The 19,906-nt window shown below is 32.7% G+C and overlaps 1 protein-coding gene across 2 annotated transcripts in view; it reads right to left on the reverse strand.

Moving 5' to 3' along the window:
- Nucleotides 1-227: 227 nt before the first annotated feature.
- The window catches only part of LOC127266544 (cytochrome P450 71D95-like), a 42,978-nt gene continuing 23,299 nt past the window's right edge, over nucleotides 228-19,906 (reverse strand). Inside the window, exons 2-4 of one of the 2 annotated variants that reach the window (XM_051296812.1) lie at nucleotides 1,994-2,265; nucleotides 1,361-1,805; nucleotides 228-946 (exon numbers count right to left, since the gene is read on the reverse strand). In XM_051296812.1, the coding sequence (XP_051152769.1) occupies nucleotides 335-946; nucleotides 1,361-1,805; nucleotides 1,994-2,265 (1,329 nt within the window). In that variant the 3' untranslated portion in view covers nucleotides 228-334. Of the gene's footprint in view, nucleotides 947-1,360; nucleotides 1,806-1,993; nucleotides 2,529-19,906 lie in introns of those variants that run through there. The other variant, XM_051296811.1, reaches the window with a different exon arrangement.

Below are 19,906 nucleotides of genomic sequence, written 5' to 3' on the forward strand. Positions count from 1 at the left end.
AATAAAGAAAACTGATGAATTGATTATGGATATACTAGAATAACAAAATCAATAAATTGATAATGGACAAAGAATATAAGTTGTTGCTTTGTTTACACACATAGCTTTAAAATTTCTAATATTTTACATCAACAATAATTATGTTTCAAAAATATTACGTTAAATATTTATTTTATCTCATAAATTATAACATTAAATTTTTACTATTTTCAAATTTTCTTTTCGAGACTCCAGAACTCCCTCCTTTATTCCTCGTAAATTTTCATAACACAACTATGATACATTGATTCGAAAATGTAATTATGCATAATGTAGCTAACTTGGATCAAGTGAACTATGGAGCATTAGCCAACAAAGGAACCAAGAAAAGATCATTCTTTCGGGACACGGTGATGCCCGATCCCTCGGTCATATCAATCTCATTCTCTTCCATTCCATCGGGCATTCTCCAATCGAAGTGGTAAAGCAGTCGAGCCAAAGGCAGCTCGACGTTTGCCAATCCGAAATTTATACCGGGACAGATCCTTTTCCCAGTCCCAAATGGCAAGTAATCGAAGTTGTTCCCAAAGAAATCTCTCGAACTATCCTCAAACCTTTCCGGTTTAAACATTTCAGCCTCGTCCCAATACTCGTGATCCCTTCCAATCGCCCAAACATTTACCAAAATCTTCGATTTAAGAGGGATCGAATATCCATTGACCATGCATTTATCTCTGCACGCTCTTGGTAGTAATGGCATCGGAGGGTGTAATCGTAGGGTTTCTTTGATCACCAGCTTTAAATACTTCATTTCTTCGATGTCGCCGCTATTTATTGTCTTTTTTTCTTTTAGGATTTCTCTTAGCTCCGCTTGTGCCTTCGCCATCACTCTCGGGTTTTTCATTAGCTCAGCCATCGCCCAATCTATGGTTGTAGACGTTGTCTCTGTCCCACCGCTGAACATGTCCTGTGGATAAGCGATGTATTCTCATTGTTTTATTAAAAAATCACATAATAATTATTTTATGACATGATATTCATGGCATAAAGTTTGTATAGATATAATGATTAAGATCTTGTATTTATATATTAAACTGATATATTGAATATAAATAAATATTGTGAAAATCATAACACTTCCTTCGTCTTTTATTATTATTGTTTTCATGTAGTACTAAATAAAAATAAAATATTTTTTATATTTACCATAGAATATTTCTATGTGTTATACGTCGTTTCTACATTGAATTACACATAACTGTCGAATAAATATCCTATTTAGATATTTTTATAATTTTGATACTATCAATTAATATTATTATTTTTTTAATATTTCCTCAAATATTATTTTTTCTAATAAAATATTAAATTAAACACTTACAAAGATGATGGCCTTGATGTTATCCTTAGAAATGGAGTCTTGACCATCTTCACTTCTATTAATTCTCAGCATAGCATCGACTATATCTTCCCCGCCGTATTCACCGCCCTTCCGGAGTTTATGCTCATCCACGATATCATCGAGAATGGAATCGAGTTTCCGGTGCATCCACATCAGCCTATACTTATTCAAGCACAGCAAATTCAGCAACTTCGATGATGGAAACAGATCGGCAAGCTCAAATCCGCCGGCCATCGACAGAGCCTTCTTCATCATTTCAATCAAAGCATCGCCATTGGCCGTCTGATCCTTCCCGAGCGCCGCCCGACAAATGACGGAGCTTGAAAATCGGAGAATAGTCTCCGTCAGATTGATCGCCTCTCGCGACGCTGCAAAGGATTGGACGGTCGAGATCAAATGTGAAGCTTCGTCTTCCCTAATGTAGCTGAGAAAAAAATAATAATAATTCAAAATCAAAAGTAAATTTATCAACTTGATCCAAAATGGTCTTACCTAATGTATCTTAAAAAAAATTAATAATAAATTATTGATCATAAGTCAATATCTAACTCTACATTTAAAAGAAATAATAATAATTCAAATAAGTAGAATGACTGCAGTATGCAATAGTACCCGAAAGATTTAACGTTTTTTGAACTCAGAAGTTCGAGAACACAGATTTTCCGCAGTTGTCGCCACTGGTCGTTGTAAGGGCAGAAGGCGAGATCGGAGTAATTATACCACATGATCTCGAGCCCGATGGTTTTGGGTCTGTCTGCGCAGGCGGGGTCCTGGTCCTTGAGGACCTGCTTGGCAGCCGCCGGCGAGGAAATCACCACCGTCGAGATCTCTCCGAGATGCAGAAGCAGGACACGGCCGTACTTGCGGGATAATCTGGCGAGGACCTGGTGCGGCAGGCCTCCGAGGAGGTGGTGCAGGTGGCCGATCACCGGCAGCTTTGGAGGGCTCGGAGGTAGATTTTGGGGGTTCCGGCGGCGGCGCCATGGATTGAAGATTCGGATTAGGAAGAAGATGATGAGAGGTGAAAGGATGAGAAGGAGAGTGGGGTAGTTGAGAGTGATCGGCTCTGTCGCCATGAAAGGATGAACTTAATGTTGGGGAGGTTTTGAAAGATCGAATCTGAGTATTGATTGCTGTGCATAATATTGCACATATATTATTAAGTGGGAACAGTCAGAAGATGCCCCAAATAATAATAATTATTATTAATTTATAAGTGATTTCAAATGGACAGGTTAACAACTCTACTTTAAAAAAAAAAAAAAAAAAAAAAAAAAAAAAAAAAAAAAAATCTACTTAAAATGTAGAGTTTGGGTTTTTGAGAATTATAGTGAAAAAATTGACAAATAAATTACCCTTCACACTGCTTTCTACAAAACCGTGCATAAAACTTTCTTGTTCAATTCTCTCGAAATTCACATTTACTACACACACACACACACACATATATATATATATATTAATGTATATTGAATAAATCAGGTTATTTGTCGAGCTCAAAGTACTTTTATTATTTCCTTCCACTCAATTTTATTATTTTAGTAAAAGTAATTACATTAATATCAAAATATTATTTAATTTTTATCTAAATTACAAATATGTCATTACATATACAATTATTTTATACATAAAGTTAAAGGACAATGATAAACTTATTCTTCATTTAACTTTTCGTACGTTAATTGCACATATTGACTATAATTTTGCATAGTTCCTATTTATTTTTAGTAGAATTTGATTATGTGTTAGAAATGAAAAAAATTGAAAATATTTGAAAAAAAAAATAAAATCATAATATTGGTTTCATTTAGGCATGCCCATATTCAAAAGATTTAGATAAGTCAAGACTTGAAGGTCATATTGAAAATTTTGTATCAAAATAAATTGGTGGAGCAGAAATTATAAAAAAAAATATTAAAGCTCAATTCTAGGCTTCGACGTGTTTTATCAAAAAAAGAAGAAGAAATAAAAAATACCATTTGAGAGAAAAAGCAGTAGAGGCGCGGACAGCTGGAGCGATCAAGAAATGGCTACGCAATTCTGCATTATATGCCGAGTGAATTTATTTATTTTCAATTTTTAATTATGTTTAGTGGCTAAATTTTTTATTCTAATTTAAGGTTGGATGAATTATTGGATTATGAGTTTGTAAGAAAGTTTTGAGTTTTAATGGAATCTTTTGATGAATTGATATTTATGTGATTTTTTTGCATGTAATGTTTACATTCATTAGGGTGTGTTTGTTTTGGGGGTTGGATTTTGAGTTGGGATTTGAATAGTAAAAATTTTGAATTTGAATAGTTGTATGATGTGATATAAATAGGTGTTGATGCGATGTTTTAAATGTAAAATTGATTTTTAGTATAATATAAAAAATGAAGAATAGATGTTTGATTTGATATTTTTTGGGGGAAAAAATTGGATGAATAGTAGAAATCTAATTAAATCCCCCAAACAAACACACCTATGTAATTTATTATTGTGGTCATGTTTTAAATCTTTCTATTAATTGAGTGCTAATTGAATAACTACATTTGTAATTGTGTATTTATTTGATAAAGTACTAAGTAGGTTAATGTGCTTAGCCTAAAAATTGCATGATATTATTTGAATTACGTTTTTCTCGCACTATATTAAATTAGAAAATTTTTACTACCGATGTACCTAATTTAATTCTTTCAATTAGAGAGTGGTAAATTGGTCGTACCTTTGTCATCGAAAAAGTTGAGAAAAAATGGGTGTTTAATCTTATCAATCAAACACATATAACCAATTTATCAGACAAAAATATCAAAATATCTTACGTATTTCACTAACTAACAAAATACTATTATTTTCTAAGTTATTTCGAAACTCCAAAGGACCCATTCAGATTAGGATGGAGGAAGAATTAGACAAATTTTATGTAACAATAAAAATAAAATAAAATATTTATAGTAGTTTGTCCCCCTAAATTTCAGTTTATTAATCTATTATATCCCTATTTTCTTTCTTCTATATCCGTCATTAAAAAAAAAAACAAAATTAAAGGAAGTAAACTTGAAGATGTATGGGACTTTTAAAATTTTGGAGTTCTTATTTATCTATTTATTTTATAAGAAGGACGATGTTTGTTTTGTTTTGTGTTTTTTTAAAAAATATTTAAATATAAGAAAGAAGGTCGATAATATAAAAATTCTTCATATGTTGCATTTAATTATTGATTTTGTTAGTGGACATAGCAAATATATTATTCCATATAATTTTGTATATATATATTCACTTTGTATTTTTAAATAAATATATATTTTTTATTTTAAGTGTGGGACGATTGCCCAGGTAATTAACAAATAATATCTAGAATTATTATTTTTTTTGGTATAAATAAAATGTATATATTATATATATGGTGTTTAAATATATATATATTATTTTTTTATAATATTTAATCATATCACAAAAATAGGTTGGATGAACAAATCCATTAATAATAATAACTAAAGAGTGTGTCCAAAAATTGATTCATTGAACAAACACAAGAAGACTTAAATTAGACTCGGCCGAGGGAACACAGCAACAGCACAAATAATTTATTCCTATGGTCTTTTTTATTTTTATTTTTTTTTATTGTTTTTGTTTTCAATTCTTACATTTTCTTTATTTAATTCGTCTTTTATTTTTACTTATACGAAAAAAATATATATCTCCTAATTCTGTATTTTCCATTATTTTTATACATTCGATTCAATATTTACACGGTCAAATTGGAAAATTGGAAATATTTCTTAAATTGACAGTAAAGTCTTTTAGCCTTTCAATGTGCTCTAATGAAGCCGAATGTCTGAAAAATAATTTCTAGCAACACGTTTTTCAAGCTTCTATAACTATTATAAAAAAAAATACTCTATCCGTCAAGCAACAAAGGGTTACCATTTTTATATCTGAATGTCCATTTACATGAGTTGTATTTGTTTATTTAGTAACTACCCCACTATTCATTACAAATATTTTTTAATCACATTTATTCACACAAATACTATTACATTACAAATAAAATCAAAAGGTATATTTATTTTTTAATCTAAAACTCACCGACTATCATTGTAATACTATATATATTAATCTCTATATTAAAAATAAAAATAACTCACGTACCAAATCGGAGGAAGTACAATATATATTAATATACTTTAAAAAGTAAAAAGTTTAATATAAAATATTATTTTTAATATTGTCGAATAATTTTATATACCTAAAACGACAAATTCATAAAATAAAAAAATGTATATAAAACAAAAATCACAAATTGAACACATCTGCTGGCAGACTGCAGATGATGATGGCATCTCTGGCATCTTTCTTTATCTCTTAAATATATCTATATTTTATTATATTTTTGTTATTGTACCATAATTATTGATCTTGTCTTTATCATATTTATTTGAACAATAAAAATTAATTGTTATAAATTAGTTTTGAATCAATTCATATATAATCTTTTATTGATCAAGAATGTGTGGGACATGATGATGAATGTCCACTTAAATTATTATAATCATCCCTGACGGTTTCACAAGATGTATTTTTACACTTTAAACTTTAATCTTGATCACTTTTAAACGATGCAGCGGAATGAAATGCAAACTGAATATGTTTGTTGTGATCAGAGTGACTTTGTCTGCTTGAAATTTGAAACACAAACAAGTAATAAGAAATGCAGTGCAGAGTGAATCAAAACAAATAGTACACCGAAGTTTGTTGATCCAGATCGGCTTTTAACCGGCCTACGTCTGGGGTACTAACCCAGGGCAATTCAACTATGAGTAAGGCATGAACAAAATACAAAAACCTCTCACACACACTCCACAAATCAACAACAACAAGCCCAACTTAAATGTATTGGTTTCCCGATCACATACAAGTGTATCTTCCTTCACAAAGGCAAGCATGCAAGGCCTCGACCTCCATTGGTTGTGCTCTAAAATAGGACGTTGTTGTACGAAGCTTGTCACCTCCTCCTCCTCCGACTCTCCTTGAAATCCCCTTGGAACCAAACAAACACTCGGCAGTTTGTCAACACAACAGAATGTTGTGATTCCTTCAGAATTTGATTTTGGCTTCAAATCTCCAGCAACTTCGACAGGGTTCAGACCCAATGTAATAGATTAAAATCCTCTCAGATTTCTACTTAAAACATGGTGTAACCTCCCACAAAAATCTCTCAAAATAAAAGAGAACACTCCCCTTCAACTAGAATTGAAACTCAACTCTTACACCATAGGATTTGGGCTTTCCTTTCAGTGAAGATGAGTAGAACTCTTCAAGTTCTCACTCTCTACTTAGAACATAAAAGATATCAGATTTTCTCTCTTAAAAATTATGAAAGTCTCATTTCCAAAATTTCATGGAAAGTGTATATATACACATACACAAACTCATTTCTTCCAATCAAAACTCAACAACACCAAGGACACCAAATGGTCAAATATGCCCTCACACATCTCATGTCACATATCAGACCATATGGTATGAAATTGACTTGACACAATCCTTATAAATGACATAGAGAATAGAGAGTCAAAAGTTACCATTTTTGGTTTTGTGAATATGAGGCTTTTTTTCATTCCTCTTTGACCATCTATTTTGATGCAAGCACGAGGAGCAAGGTTTTTTGTCTTTGCTTACAGTTAAGCATTGTGATAAACAATTTATCTCATGTTAGAGATTTTCAAAGGCCAATATATCAGGTTTTGAACCAAGCATCAAGAGAAGAATTGAAGACATGCAGACAACTGATTGGTTGTCTGATATGTCTGCGAATCCAAAATGGGTGGAATGGATCTTCCTTTTCTTCATCTTTTTTTTTTACTTTCCAAATCAATGCTTGCACATTTTTCCTTGTGCCTTTTGTCAATGAAACAAACAGGATTCCAACAGTTTTCCTTATGCCTTTTGTCAATAAAACAAACAGGATTCCAATTATGTTTTTATCTCTCAAAAAGACTTTTTCCAACTCAGAAAATATGTGGAAAAATATTCCACATAAGCAGCCAACGTGGACAATTTAGCAGCGACACATGCACCAGTTGGTTATCTGAACATTTTGCGGATCTCCGATACATCAAACAAAATTTCATACCAACAATCTGTCCCTCTTTGGTTGATGTATCCCACATCGAGATGAAAGAGATGTTAGTCGATCCGCAGGGACCAACAACAGACAAACCCAAAAAATTTTGCCACTTCATCGCTCATTTTTCATAGTCTATCCCTTAACATCAGCTTCTCCCCCTTAAATAGCACGTCATGACTCTTTCAACTCCTTTCTCATTCTCCCAATTGGGAGACATTTGCCAAAAAGGTTAAGTTCATGCACTATCAATTCTGGAGGCTTTAAAGGTCTCGACATCACTTTCAAAATCCTCAATGTAATCCACACTAGGGTAAAACGACGCAAATTTAGGAATTTGATCAATGCCTCCTTTTTGTTACAATCCTTCAAAATAGATAATATGACATTGTTGTCCGGTTCTACATTGGACTGCACTGCAGGACAGGGTTCTCACATGCATTCTTTTGGCCATTAAATAAATTTTCTTCTACTAGCTCATCTTAGATCTTGTAGTGATGGGTACAATACCCAAGTTCTTTCTCAATAATGTGAATCGGTCCGAATCAACATTTGAAATGCTCTTTTGATCACCATTGCATTTAACCCAGTCTAAGTCCATAAATCCGATTGAATCCATCTATGATCCCTTTACATAACATAGGCTAAAATCAGTTGTGCCCTTAACAATCGAATGATCCTTTTGACTGCCTTGAGATGTGCCTCATTGAGATTTGCCTTAAATCAGGCACAAAAGCATACGCTGAAGCACATATCTGGTTTCCTGGCTGTGAGGTCGCAAGCTTCCAATCATGCTCCTGTATAATTTCTGATCAACTGAATCTCTAGAGTCACCCTTTGACAATTTTTCATGTAGTCCCATCAGAGTCCGAATTGCTTTTGAACTCTCTATGCCGAACTTTCTTACAAGGTTTTGAGCATATTTAATTTGAAAATGAAAAATCCCATGTTTGCACTAGTTGATTTGCAGTTCCAGAAAGAAGTTCAGCTCACCCACATGGACATCTCAAATTCTGTTTACATAAGATCCGCAAATTCATTTTGTCAAGACATTTGAAGTGGATCCAAAGACGGTGTCATCCACCTAGACTTGAGCAATTATGATATCATTTCTAGGACGTTTAATGAACAATGTCTTCTCGATAGAGCCATGAACAAAATCATTATCAAGAAGGAATGACGATAAACGATTATACCAAGCCCTTGGAGCTTGCTTGAGTCCATAGAGTGTCTTGTAAAGTTTGTAAATATACTCCAGATGAGTTGGACTCTCAAATCCCCTTGGTTGAGCAATAAAGATTTTTTCTTTGATCCATCCATGTAAAAATGTTGTTTTCACATCCATTTGGAATAGCTTGAACTCAAGAGTGCATGAAATTGATATAAGCAATTGTACCGCCTCAATCCGAGCAACGGGGGCAAACGTCTCATCGTAGTCGAGTTCTTCAAGCTGAGAATAACCCTGGGCAACCACCCTAGCCTTGTTTTTTATGGCACTTTGTACCTCATCAGTTTTATTTTGAAAAATCCACTTGGTACCGATGATATTGGCATTTTATGGTGGTTGAACCAGTTCCCACACTTTGTTTCTTACAAACTGAAGATGGTTGAGATCCAATATTCATCTTCAACTGCCTCATCAATGTTTCTAGGCTCCACTTTAGACATAAAACAGCTCATCCCAACGAGATCTCGAAAGTTGATTGTTTTACCTCGAGTCATCTTTTCTCCTTGAAGGTCTCCAATAATGCATCAGATGGATGATACTTGTTGATTATTGATCTCCTTCTTACTTCAGATTCCAGTTCATCCTCTTCACCAGATGGTTGTTCATGGTTGATATGATTAGCCCTAGATCATACTCAATTTCGACTGCAACTTTTGATTTCTGAATTTTCTTTTCATTAGATTCTTCAACATCAGAATCATTGTCTTCTTTGTCATCCAGGCCATCATCGAATTTCACATATGAAGATTCCATCAGTTTTCTATTTTTTAGATTGAAGACACGATAAGCCTTGCTATTTATGGAATACCTAAGAAAGATGCATTCCTCTGCCCTTGTTTCGAATTTTGCTAACAAGTTGTATGTCCTTCAAGATATGGCATTTGCATCCGAAAGTGTGGAAGTAGTGAATTGTAGGCTTCTTCCTTTCCATATCTCATAGGGGGTAGACCGAGTGTGCGGCCTTAACTAGATTCGGTTAATGATGTAACAAACTGTACTCACAGCTTCGGCCTACAAGTTCCTTGAGACATATTTAGTATGCAACATGGTTCTATTCATCTCTTAGAGTGTTCTATTCTTTCTCTACACCACACCATTTTGTTGTGGTGTATTTGGAGCTGAGAACTCGTGAAAGATCCCACACTTGCTGCAATAAGCATAAAAAAAATTGATTTTCGAATTCCTTGCTATGATCACTCCTTATCCTTGCTACTGCAGATTGTTTTTCATTTGATATCTGGTTGCACAGATCCTCGAATGCTTCAAAGGTGTCACTTTTTTCTCTAAGAAAGTTGACCCAAGTGAATCTGGAGAAATCATCAACAACGACAAGATGTAATTTTTTCCAGTAATGCTTTCAACTTCGGTTGGCCCCATCAACTCCATGTGCAGTAATTCCACTATTTTGCTTTCCAACTCAACAGTATGCACAAGATAACTTTTCTGCTTTGGATAATTTAGGTAGTCTTCGAACAACTCCCTTCTTGCTCAATCGAATAAGATTTTTCACATTGAAATGCCCAAGTCTGGAATGCCAAAGAGATAGATTTTGTTTCATGGTCATTAATGCAACTTCGCACCTTCTTTTCAAGATGTAACAATTGTTCTTTGACCGAGATCTAACCATAATCTATCGATGTCCATTATAAACGTCACAAGAATTTTTGGTAAGTTTTACCTTTAGACCTTCATCACAGAGTTGGTTGATGCTAATAATATTGGTGTTGAGATTTTCCACCAAGAAAACTTTCGACAAGTTGGGCAGTCCATCAACTTGTAAAGCACCATATCCAGTAATCTTTCCCTTAACTTCATCTCTATAAATCACATGTCCATAATCAACTTCTTGGAAATTAGAGAGAATATCTCTTTGATTCGTCATGTGCCTCGAGCATCCACTATCGAAATACCAAGTTTTTCTTTTATCTAAACGAATCGTGGATAGAGCAACATTGCACATATTTGTCAAATTCTTGGCCTCCATTCAAGTATGGTATTTATCCTCTTTTTCATCTTCTCCAAGGCTAATAAATCTTCTTTCCTCTGAATAAATCATGAATGACTCGTTCACACCAATCAGCCTTGTGTCTGATAATTCCACAATACATGTAGTTCACAGGCTGTATGTATGTCTTTCCAACTACCTCCGGCATTCTGTTTCTTCGTCTTTGTCTGTTGGAAATCTTTTGCAATGTTGTATTGGTTGATTCTTCCAGTAAGCCACCTTTCACAAAAATAGTTTGATTGCTTCCAGTACCATATTTGTATCCAAGTCCATGACAATCACCGAATGGTTTTCCAATGGAAAGAACCTCATCGAACTTCTCTTTTCCTTTCCTCATAGGGATATTTTCTTCAAGAAGGTTTGCATTTGACACTTCCAGAGCATGGTCTTTTCAATGGCATCTACTATCTGGTGATTCAACATTACATTTTGATCGACAAGTCTATCACATTCACTCCTCAAGTTATGATTTTTATCAATAAGAGCGTTGTTCCATGCATTCAGTTCATTAGGACGATCCTTTAGTCTTTCATTAATAGAGATCAAAATTTTCTACTCTTTCACCGTTTCTTTGTATTTCTCAACAATTTCATTGCATTCCATCTCAAGAAGAGTATCAGAATCAACCTCAGATTTGATTTCTTCATTGCCTTTTAAGGTGAAAGCTACAACTTCCTCTTTGGTGGTTTGTGATTCAGATTTATTATCATCTTCTCCATCACTTGGAGTTATGCTCATAGCTATGCTTTCATTTCTTAACGCCGATGGACATTCAGACATCAAATGCCCATATCCATTGCATCTGTAGCATATCACAACGTCTAATATGTTTGGCCTTTGGGGGACGGGAAACTTTCCTTTCTTCTTTTGTTTGAAGGCAACAGTTTTGATATGAATGTTTTACTTCTGTTCATTCTGCGGCGGTCGTTTGTTAGTTGCTCGAATCTTCTGCTGATTACTAACCTGCCCAATTTTCTATTTCAATTTTCTTGTCCTCTGTTGTTGTAGTATTTCAAAATTTGCTTGGAAATGAATGAAACATCATCCTCATCCACTTCATCGCACCAATATCCTCAATAGTAAGAGAAAACCCTTTGTTTGGTTTTATCATCAAATGATTCAGCTCATAGTTTTGGAAAATTCCAATAAAAGTATCAAGTCACATTGTTTTGATTTTTTCAATCTCTTCGAGAGCGACTACCTTTGATGGAAACCTCTTTGTGATTGTCCTTAGCATCTTATTCACGATTTTTCTTTCTTCATAAACTAAACCGAGCATGTGTATTTCGTTGACAACATCCTTGAACCGATTGCTATAGCCAAAGATAGTCTCATCTTCCTCCATTTTTACTCTATCGAACTAGCTTCCCACCATTTGCAGCCTTGCGGCTCACACGTTATCAGACCCTACAAAAGTAACCAACAAAGCATCCCAAGCAATTTTCGCAGTTGTGCATGTCGAGATGATTCAAAAAAGAAATTCATCCACTCCATTGAAAATGACGTCCAAAGCTCTGAAGTTGGCATTGCTCATCTCTTAATATTTAGTTGTATTTAGTTTTGGGCTTTGGAAGAAACTGAGTCGGTGCATCTCCATCGGGAGTTCCAATAGCCTCAACTAGTTTCATGGGCGGTATCCATCCAAACTCAACTGAATCCCAAGTTTCATCATGGATGGACATAATGAACACCTTCATTTTCATCTTCCAATAAATGTAGTTTGATCCATCGAGCAGTGGTGGTCTTGATGTCGAGCTTCCATTCTTTGACATCTTTGAGTGGATCTCTCTCCCTTAACCTTTTGAAGAGTTGGCTCTGATACTAATTGACGGTCCCACAAGATGTATTTCTACACCTTAAACTCCCCTGATCACTCTTGAACGATGCAGCGGAATGGAATACAAACTAAATATGTTTGTTGTGATAAGAGTGATGTTGTTTGCTTGAGATTCAAACAACAAACAAGCAACAAAAAATGCAGCGCTGAGTTAATCGAAACAAACAGCACACCAAAGTTTGTTGACCAGTTCGGCCCTTAACCGGCCTACGTTTGGAGGGTACCAATCCAGGAAAATTCCACTATGAGTACGGCAGGAACAAGATACAAAAACCCCTCACACACAATCCATAAATCAACAGCCACAAACCCCAACTTAAATGTATTGGTTTCCCGACCACATACAAGTGCATCTTCCTTTGCAAAGACAAGCATTCAAGGCCTCGACCTCCATTGGTTGTGCTTTGAAATGGGACGTTGTTGTACGTAGCTTGTCACCTCCTCTTCCTTCGACTCTCCTCGGAATCCCCTTGGAACCAAACAAACACTCAACAGTTTGTCGACACAAGAAACTGTTGCGATTCCTTCAGGATATGATTTTGGCTTCAAATCTCCAGCAACTTCGACAGGTTTCAGACCGAATGTAATAGATAATAATATTCTCATATTTTTCTACTTAAAACATGGTCTAACCTCCCACAAAAATCCCTCAAAATAAAAGAGAACACTCCCCCTTAACTAGAAGTGAAACTCAACTTTTACACCATGGGATTTGGGCTTTCCTTTCGGTGAAGATGAGTATAACTTTTCATGTTCTCACTCTCTACTTAGAACAGGAAAAATATCAGATTTTCTCTCTTGAAAAATTATGAAAGCCCCATTCCTACAATTCCATGGAAAGTGTATACACATGCATAAATCCATTTCTTCCAAACAAAACTCGACAACACCAGAGACACCAAATAGTCAAATATGCCCCCACACATCTCATGTCACATATCAGACCATATGACACGAAATCGACTTGACATAACCTTATGAATAACAAAGAAAAGAGAGAGTCATAAGTTACCAATTTTTATTTTGTGAGTATAAGACTTTTTTTTCCTTCCTCTTTGACCATCCATTTTGATGCAAGCACAAGGAAAAAGGTTTTATGTCTTTGATTACAGCCAAGCATTGACATAAACAATTTATCTCATGTTGGAGCTTTTTAAAAGCCAATATATCAGGCCTTGAACCGAACATCAAGAGCAGAGTTGAAGATATGCAGGCAGCTGATTAGTTGTCTGATATGTCTGCGGATCCAAAAGGGGTAGAGTGTCTCTTTCTTTATCTCCATCTTTTTTTTTTTTACTTTCCAAATCAATGCTTGCACATTTTTTCTTGTGTCTTTTGTCAATGAAACAAACAGGATTCCAATTGTCTTTTTACCTCTCAAAAATACTTTTTCCAACTCAAAAATTATGTGAAAAAAACATTTTACATCAGCAGCCAACGTGAACAATTTAGCAGCCACACATGCACTAGGTTGTTGTCTGAACATTCTGCGGATCTCCGATACACCAAACAAAATTTCATACCAATAATTACTATTGAATAAAAATCATATGTTATTTTTCTTTTAAATATACAGTTGTTATTGTATCATATACAATTATATATTGTCATGTATATATATATATATATGTATAAGTGGCTATTACTAGAATATATTATTCTCTAATATATCCGTTTGGTAAATTTAGAATATTTGAGTTTGGCACAAATATTAAAAAAATGAATATTTTATTGAAAATGTGATAAAAGTAAAATTGTAATAAAGAGTATTTTTAAAATTTAGTTAAAAAGTAATGAAAAATAAAAAGAAAAAGAGAGAGAATGTAATAAAGGTATTTGTATTTGGTGTAAATTAATATTGAATGAATAATATAATAGTTAAATGTTGATTTGGTGACTTTGTCAAAATTGGTAATGCGGTAAATCTGACAGACGAACAAATACTTCTTTTGGGTTATAATGATTCTTTCTACAATTATTTTTTTGTTTTTGTAAAAAAAAAAAAAAAAAAAAAAAAACTATTTTGTCTTACATTTGTTTTACTTTAGAAATTATTAAAAAAACGTATTTTATAATCCAATATTAAAAAAATGGCATTTTAATAAATAAAATAATTACAAAATTTCAGGACACTTGAAATAAAAGATAATATAGCAAAAAGTTTGAAAAAGAAAAGAATACTTAATACTAATTCTCTAATTCTATTTTTACTTTTTCATGAATATATAAATTAAAGAGTATGCAAAATTCTATATTTTAATTTCAATTTTCTTTTACATATATTAATTTATTTGATTGTTATATATATATATATATATATCAATCCGACGACCTAGTACCCCATCATTCATACACCGAAGTTTGCTTAACACCGGCTCAATTTATGTATTACATTTTCCTCCATTTAAAAAATAACTATAGGGTCTCGTAGATTTATGTAATACCGCAGCCTGTTAGCCCTGTAAGCCGGGTATGTCGGAATTATAGATTAATCACACAAGCCACAGATCATCAAATCATCAACAATGACTATCTTACACCCGGATTACAAATCATGAGTAATTATCAATTAACCACAACATGGATCAATTACTTCACATAACATATCTCAACACAGGTATTCATCACACACATCATTCTCAAATCAATTAATCTTATCCAAGCATAATCACCATGCTATCACATTCCAATGTATTGCGTATTCACTACAATAACCACATTCAAGCACAATCTGATGGACTACAATCTTACATTTACCATAAATGCAACAATATATGCGCATATTATTGATATGAGAGTAGGTTAATCAATTCTTTTAAACTCTATCGAATCAATACACACTCCATACACACAAGTTGACCTAACACCGCTCTAACTCGGGTACTACACTTACACATTCAATTTATCAAAAATTTTCTCTAGCTCTGTTAATTAGCTTGTATATTTTCTACAATATTTCGTTTATTTTATATTATAAATCTACAATCAACACAATATATTATTATATTCATTAAAACTTGTGTACAACTCAAATGAATACAAATTTTGTGGATGGCGGGATTAGTAAGTTTAAACTTTGATAGTAGCACAAACAACAATAGTTTCGTATGTATTAGAATTAGGCGTTAGCCGATATCTTCGGTAGGTTGCTTTCGTTTATAAATTTGAAAAACATAGCTTGATTAATGGTTATGGCGTGAGATCAATAATTGTAAAGTTTACATGTATAGTTGACTACTTTATTATTGTGAATAGAAAGCACCATACTGATTTAATTAATATAGTTCCTTCGACTAAAAAGTTGATCAATGAATTGATATTTATCATAGGGAGGGTATTCACAATTTATATTCTCATATTTGACCGTCTTTTAATTTTATTCTTCTAATATTAATTTTATAAAAAATATTCTTAATTTTTACTAACAGCGTTAAATCTAATCTAATTATCAATTAAAGAGTTATTAATTAATATTTATGAATTTTTCTGTTTCCTCTCTTCATTCATTTTTCGTTTCTTATTATGATACACATTTAAGTTTATATTATTATTGTTATACTTTATTTTTTGTATTAGTTTATATCAATAATATATAATTTATTTCTTAGGAAATAATATATATTAATTATATTTTTATAAAAATATAATTTGTAAAATATTTAACTATATAAATTTTATTTGAGTGATTTGGTTTAATTTCTCCTATTAATCAAGAAAAATTCTCAAAAAAAATATCAAATCACATGCACGTCTATTTTTATTTTTTATATTACTGTGAAAGTTAATTTTATATTTAATAGATCACATCAATTTCTATTTACTATTAAAATTTATAATTTTACTATTCAAATAAAAACGAATAATCAAAACTTCAAACAAACACAATTTATTTTTAATCAAATATGTTAAATATATATTTTTATTTTTACATCATCAATTAATATTAGTAATTATAATCATTATATATATAAAAACTACAATTTTATTGGCATTTTAATTTCCGGTTCTTATTTGATAATAAAATTTTAAATTTGAATAGTTGGGTCATGTAATATAAATAGAAATTAATGTAATATTTTAAATGTAATATTTTTAAAATGTAAATAAAAAATAAAAATAGTTTTGTGATTTGATATATTTTTTTGGAAATTATTTTTTTAATAGTTGAATTAAATCAAATTACCAAATAACATTTATGTATGTAAATATTTTAAAATTTATAATTTTATAAATATCTAATTAATATATTATTTCGTAAAAAATATCTTTATATAATATGTTGGAAATCGGGGCACCAATTGAATAAGAGATCAAACTCCTCTGAGTTACATACACAACGGAATTGTAGAACGTATCAACGTAAATGCAACTTTTACAACGTCGTTATCGCACGATTGAAACAACAGTGTGTATTTGTGCACAAATCGATAGTTGAGTAAATACAAATAAAGTAAACAACACATGCAATTTATTACCCAGTTCAGTATTCAAACTTATGTTTGGGGATTCCAAGTCTTAACTAAATCAAACACTTGTTTATATAATCCATGATACCAAACAAATAAACCCAACATATCCTTTAACCAAGCTCGATATCATTTTACAAACTCAAATGGACTGGCTGTTACAACGTAATAACAACTCCAGCTGACCAACAGTCAAGTTAAGAGTAAGGTCGCATACCAGTTGGTTATCTCATTCGCTTTAACTCCATGAATTTCTTTTCGTCAGTTTAAAAGCTCCATTAATGCAACTCTCAACACTCTGTAAAGTGGAGAGAACAAAACGCTCAAGAAGTGTCTGAAGCCCACTCGATTCAAACACGTACATACAAAACAAATTACACACTTTGCTCTCCAAGATGAATATGGTTTGTATGCATGTTTTGATCCGTGTGTACGAGGCAATTAATGTCACACACGAAAAGACAAGACAGATATATCATTGACTTCTCCTGCATATCCTCTTCACGAGACAAGTTTTTGTCTTATTCCAATGTATAAAAGACACATTTTAATACAGTCAAAGTGGCCAACTAAGTCAACTTTCTGTCTCTCTAGAGATTTTCCAAACTGACATCAATCAACAATTGCAACAAGCGACCTACAGTCTTGTTCATATGCCGAAAATGAGTGCAAAAAGGAATTTATCTTTTTGCTTAATACAACATAATATAAAAAATATATTATGTACTATTAGTATAAATTAATGCAAAAAAGTATAATAATAATAAGAATATAAACTTAAATATATATAATAATAAAAAGGAAAATAAGAGAGAAATATTAAGGAAGAAAGAAGAGAGAGAAACTCATGAATATTAAATAATTAGTCTATGATTGTCAATTAGACTAAGTTTCACGCTAATTAGTGAAAATTAAGCATATTATTTACAAAATTATTATTATTGGGACATAATTTGAAAAGACGGTCAAATTTGAGGATATAAATTGTGAATACCTCATAGTAGAAATAAAATAATTATTTTAACAAATACTTAATTTAATCAATTATAATTCTAAGACCATGTCTGAAAATAATCTTGTAAATAAAAAAATCTCGCTGAAATTGTCTTCCGATATCGGATTTCTATCATATCTTGTTGCTGTTGTGGCGCTGACATGGCGGAAATATCCGCACCACATCGACCTCACATCAATGATACATTAAAATTTTTTATTTTTTAAAATCGAAATTTTGACTTCGGTCAAAATTATACGAAATTGTAAAAAACAAATTACAATTTATCAGTCATAATTAAAATATATATTCGCTGATCAATTTTATAATTTATCACTCAAAATTGTAAAACAAATTCGGATTTTTATAAAAAAAAAAATTGCAGATTATTTTTAAAATTTGGTCTAATTTTGATTTTAACTGAAAAAAAAAACAAAAAAAACAAACATATAAATTTTCTGGTGTCGTTGATGTGGTGTCGGTGTAGAGCTGACACTTCAGCCACGTCAACATTGGTGAGACATGGTGGCAAATCCGACACCCGAAGAATATTTCAGCAAAAAAGATTTACTTGTAGAACATTTCCAGAGAGGAATGTGTGTTCGTTAATTTAATTTAAAAAATATCAAATCAAACACTTATTTTTACTTTTTATACTATATTAAAAATTAATATTACATTTAAAATATCATATCAATACCTATTTATATCACATACAGCTATTTAAATTCAAAATTTTTAGTATTCAAATCTCAAATTAAAATCCAAATCGGCAAACAAACATGTTATGAGAAAACGAGTAAAAAAGCAAATCAAGAACACAAAATTTTTACGTGGTTCGGTGACGGTATGTCAACCTACATCAATGGGCAGGAACCGGAGAGATTTTATTATACTGATTTAGAGAGTTACAATCATGTCATACGACTAGGAACCATAACTATCTATTTATAAGCACCCCAAAACACCCTAAACCCTAAGCCTATTTGTTATTAATTAGGATAAGCCCAACAGGAACCCTGTCAATTGAAACAGCCATTTCGCTTTGGTTTCGGGTATGGTAGACCGCTAAATCTAAGTCACGTTTCAACAATCTCCACCTTGACTTGAAGTTTCTCCAACTGCCAAAGGTTCATCAGTATCTCTCAGTCGTCTCCTTCCTGCCAGATGCCCCGAGAGACTTTACCTCCTGCGAATATTCACCAAGTTCAAGCAGTGCTCGAACTTCTCCGTCAGTAGCGCCTTTGTCAACATATCAGCTGGATTGTGTTATATAGCTATTTTCTGAATAGAAAACATGTCTTCCTCTAGAATATCACGGATAAAATTCAATCTCACATCAATATGCTTGGTTCTCTCATGATACACTGGATTTTTAGCCAAACTCAAAGCACTCTGACAATCACAGAATAATACCAGTTTCTCCACCTTCAGACCCAAACTCTGCACCAGACCATGTAACCAGATACCCTCGTTAATACCTTCAGTCATTGATATGTATTCCGCCTCAGTCATTGATAGTGCAACCGTAGGTTGTAAAGTAGACTTCCAACTGACTGCACATCCAAACAGAGTGAAGATAAAACAAGTTAGTGATCTTCGTTTCACCAAGTCACCCCCATAATCAGAGTCTGCATAGCCAACCAGACCATCACCATGGTCTTTATCATCATATACCAGACAAATATCAGACGCTCCTTTCAAATATCGTAAGATCCACTTAACAGCTCCCCAGTGAGCTTTACCCAGATTAGCCATAAACCTACTCACTACACCAACTGCATAAGCGAGATTCGGTCTCATACATACCATCGTATACATAAGACTTCCAACTGCACTTGAATATGGAACCATCTTCATGTAGCTAACCTCTTCATCTGTAGCCG

This window comes from Andrographis paniculata, unplaced genomic scaffold, assembly GCF_009805555.1.
Source record: "Andrographis paniculata isolate CXL003 unplaced genomic scaffold, ASM980555v1 Contig76END, whole genome shotgun sequence".
Taxonomy (NCBI): domain Eukaryota; kingdom Viridiplantae; phylum Streptophyta; class Magnoliopsida; order Lamiales; family Acanthaceae; genus Andrographis; species Andrographis paniculata.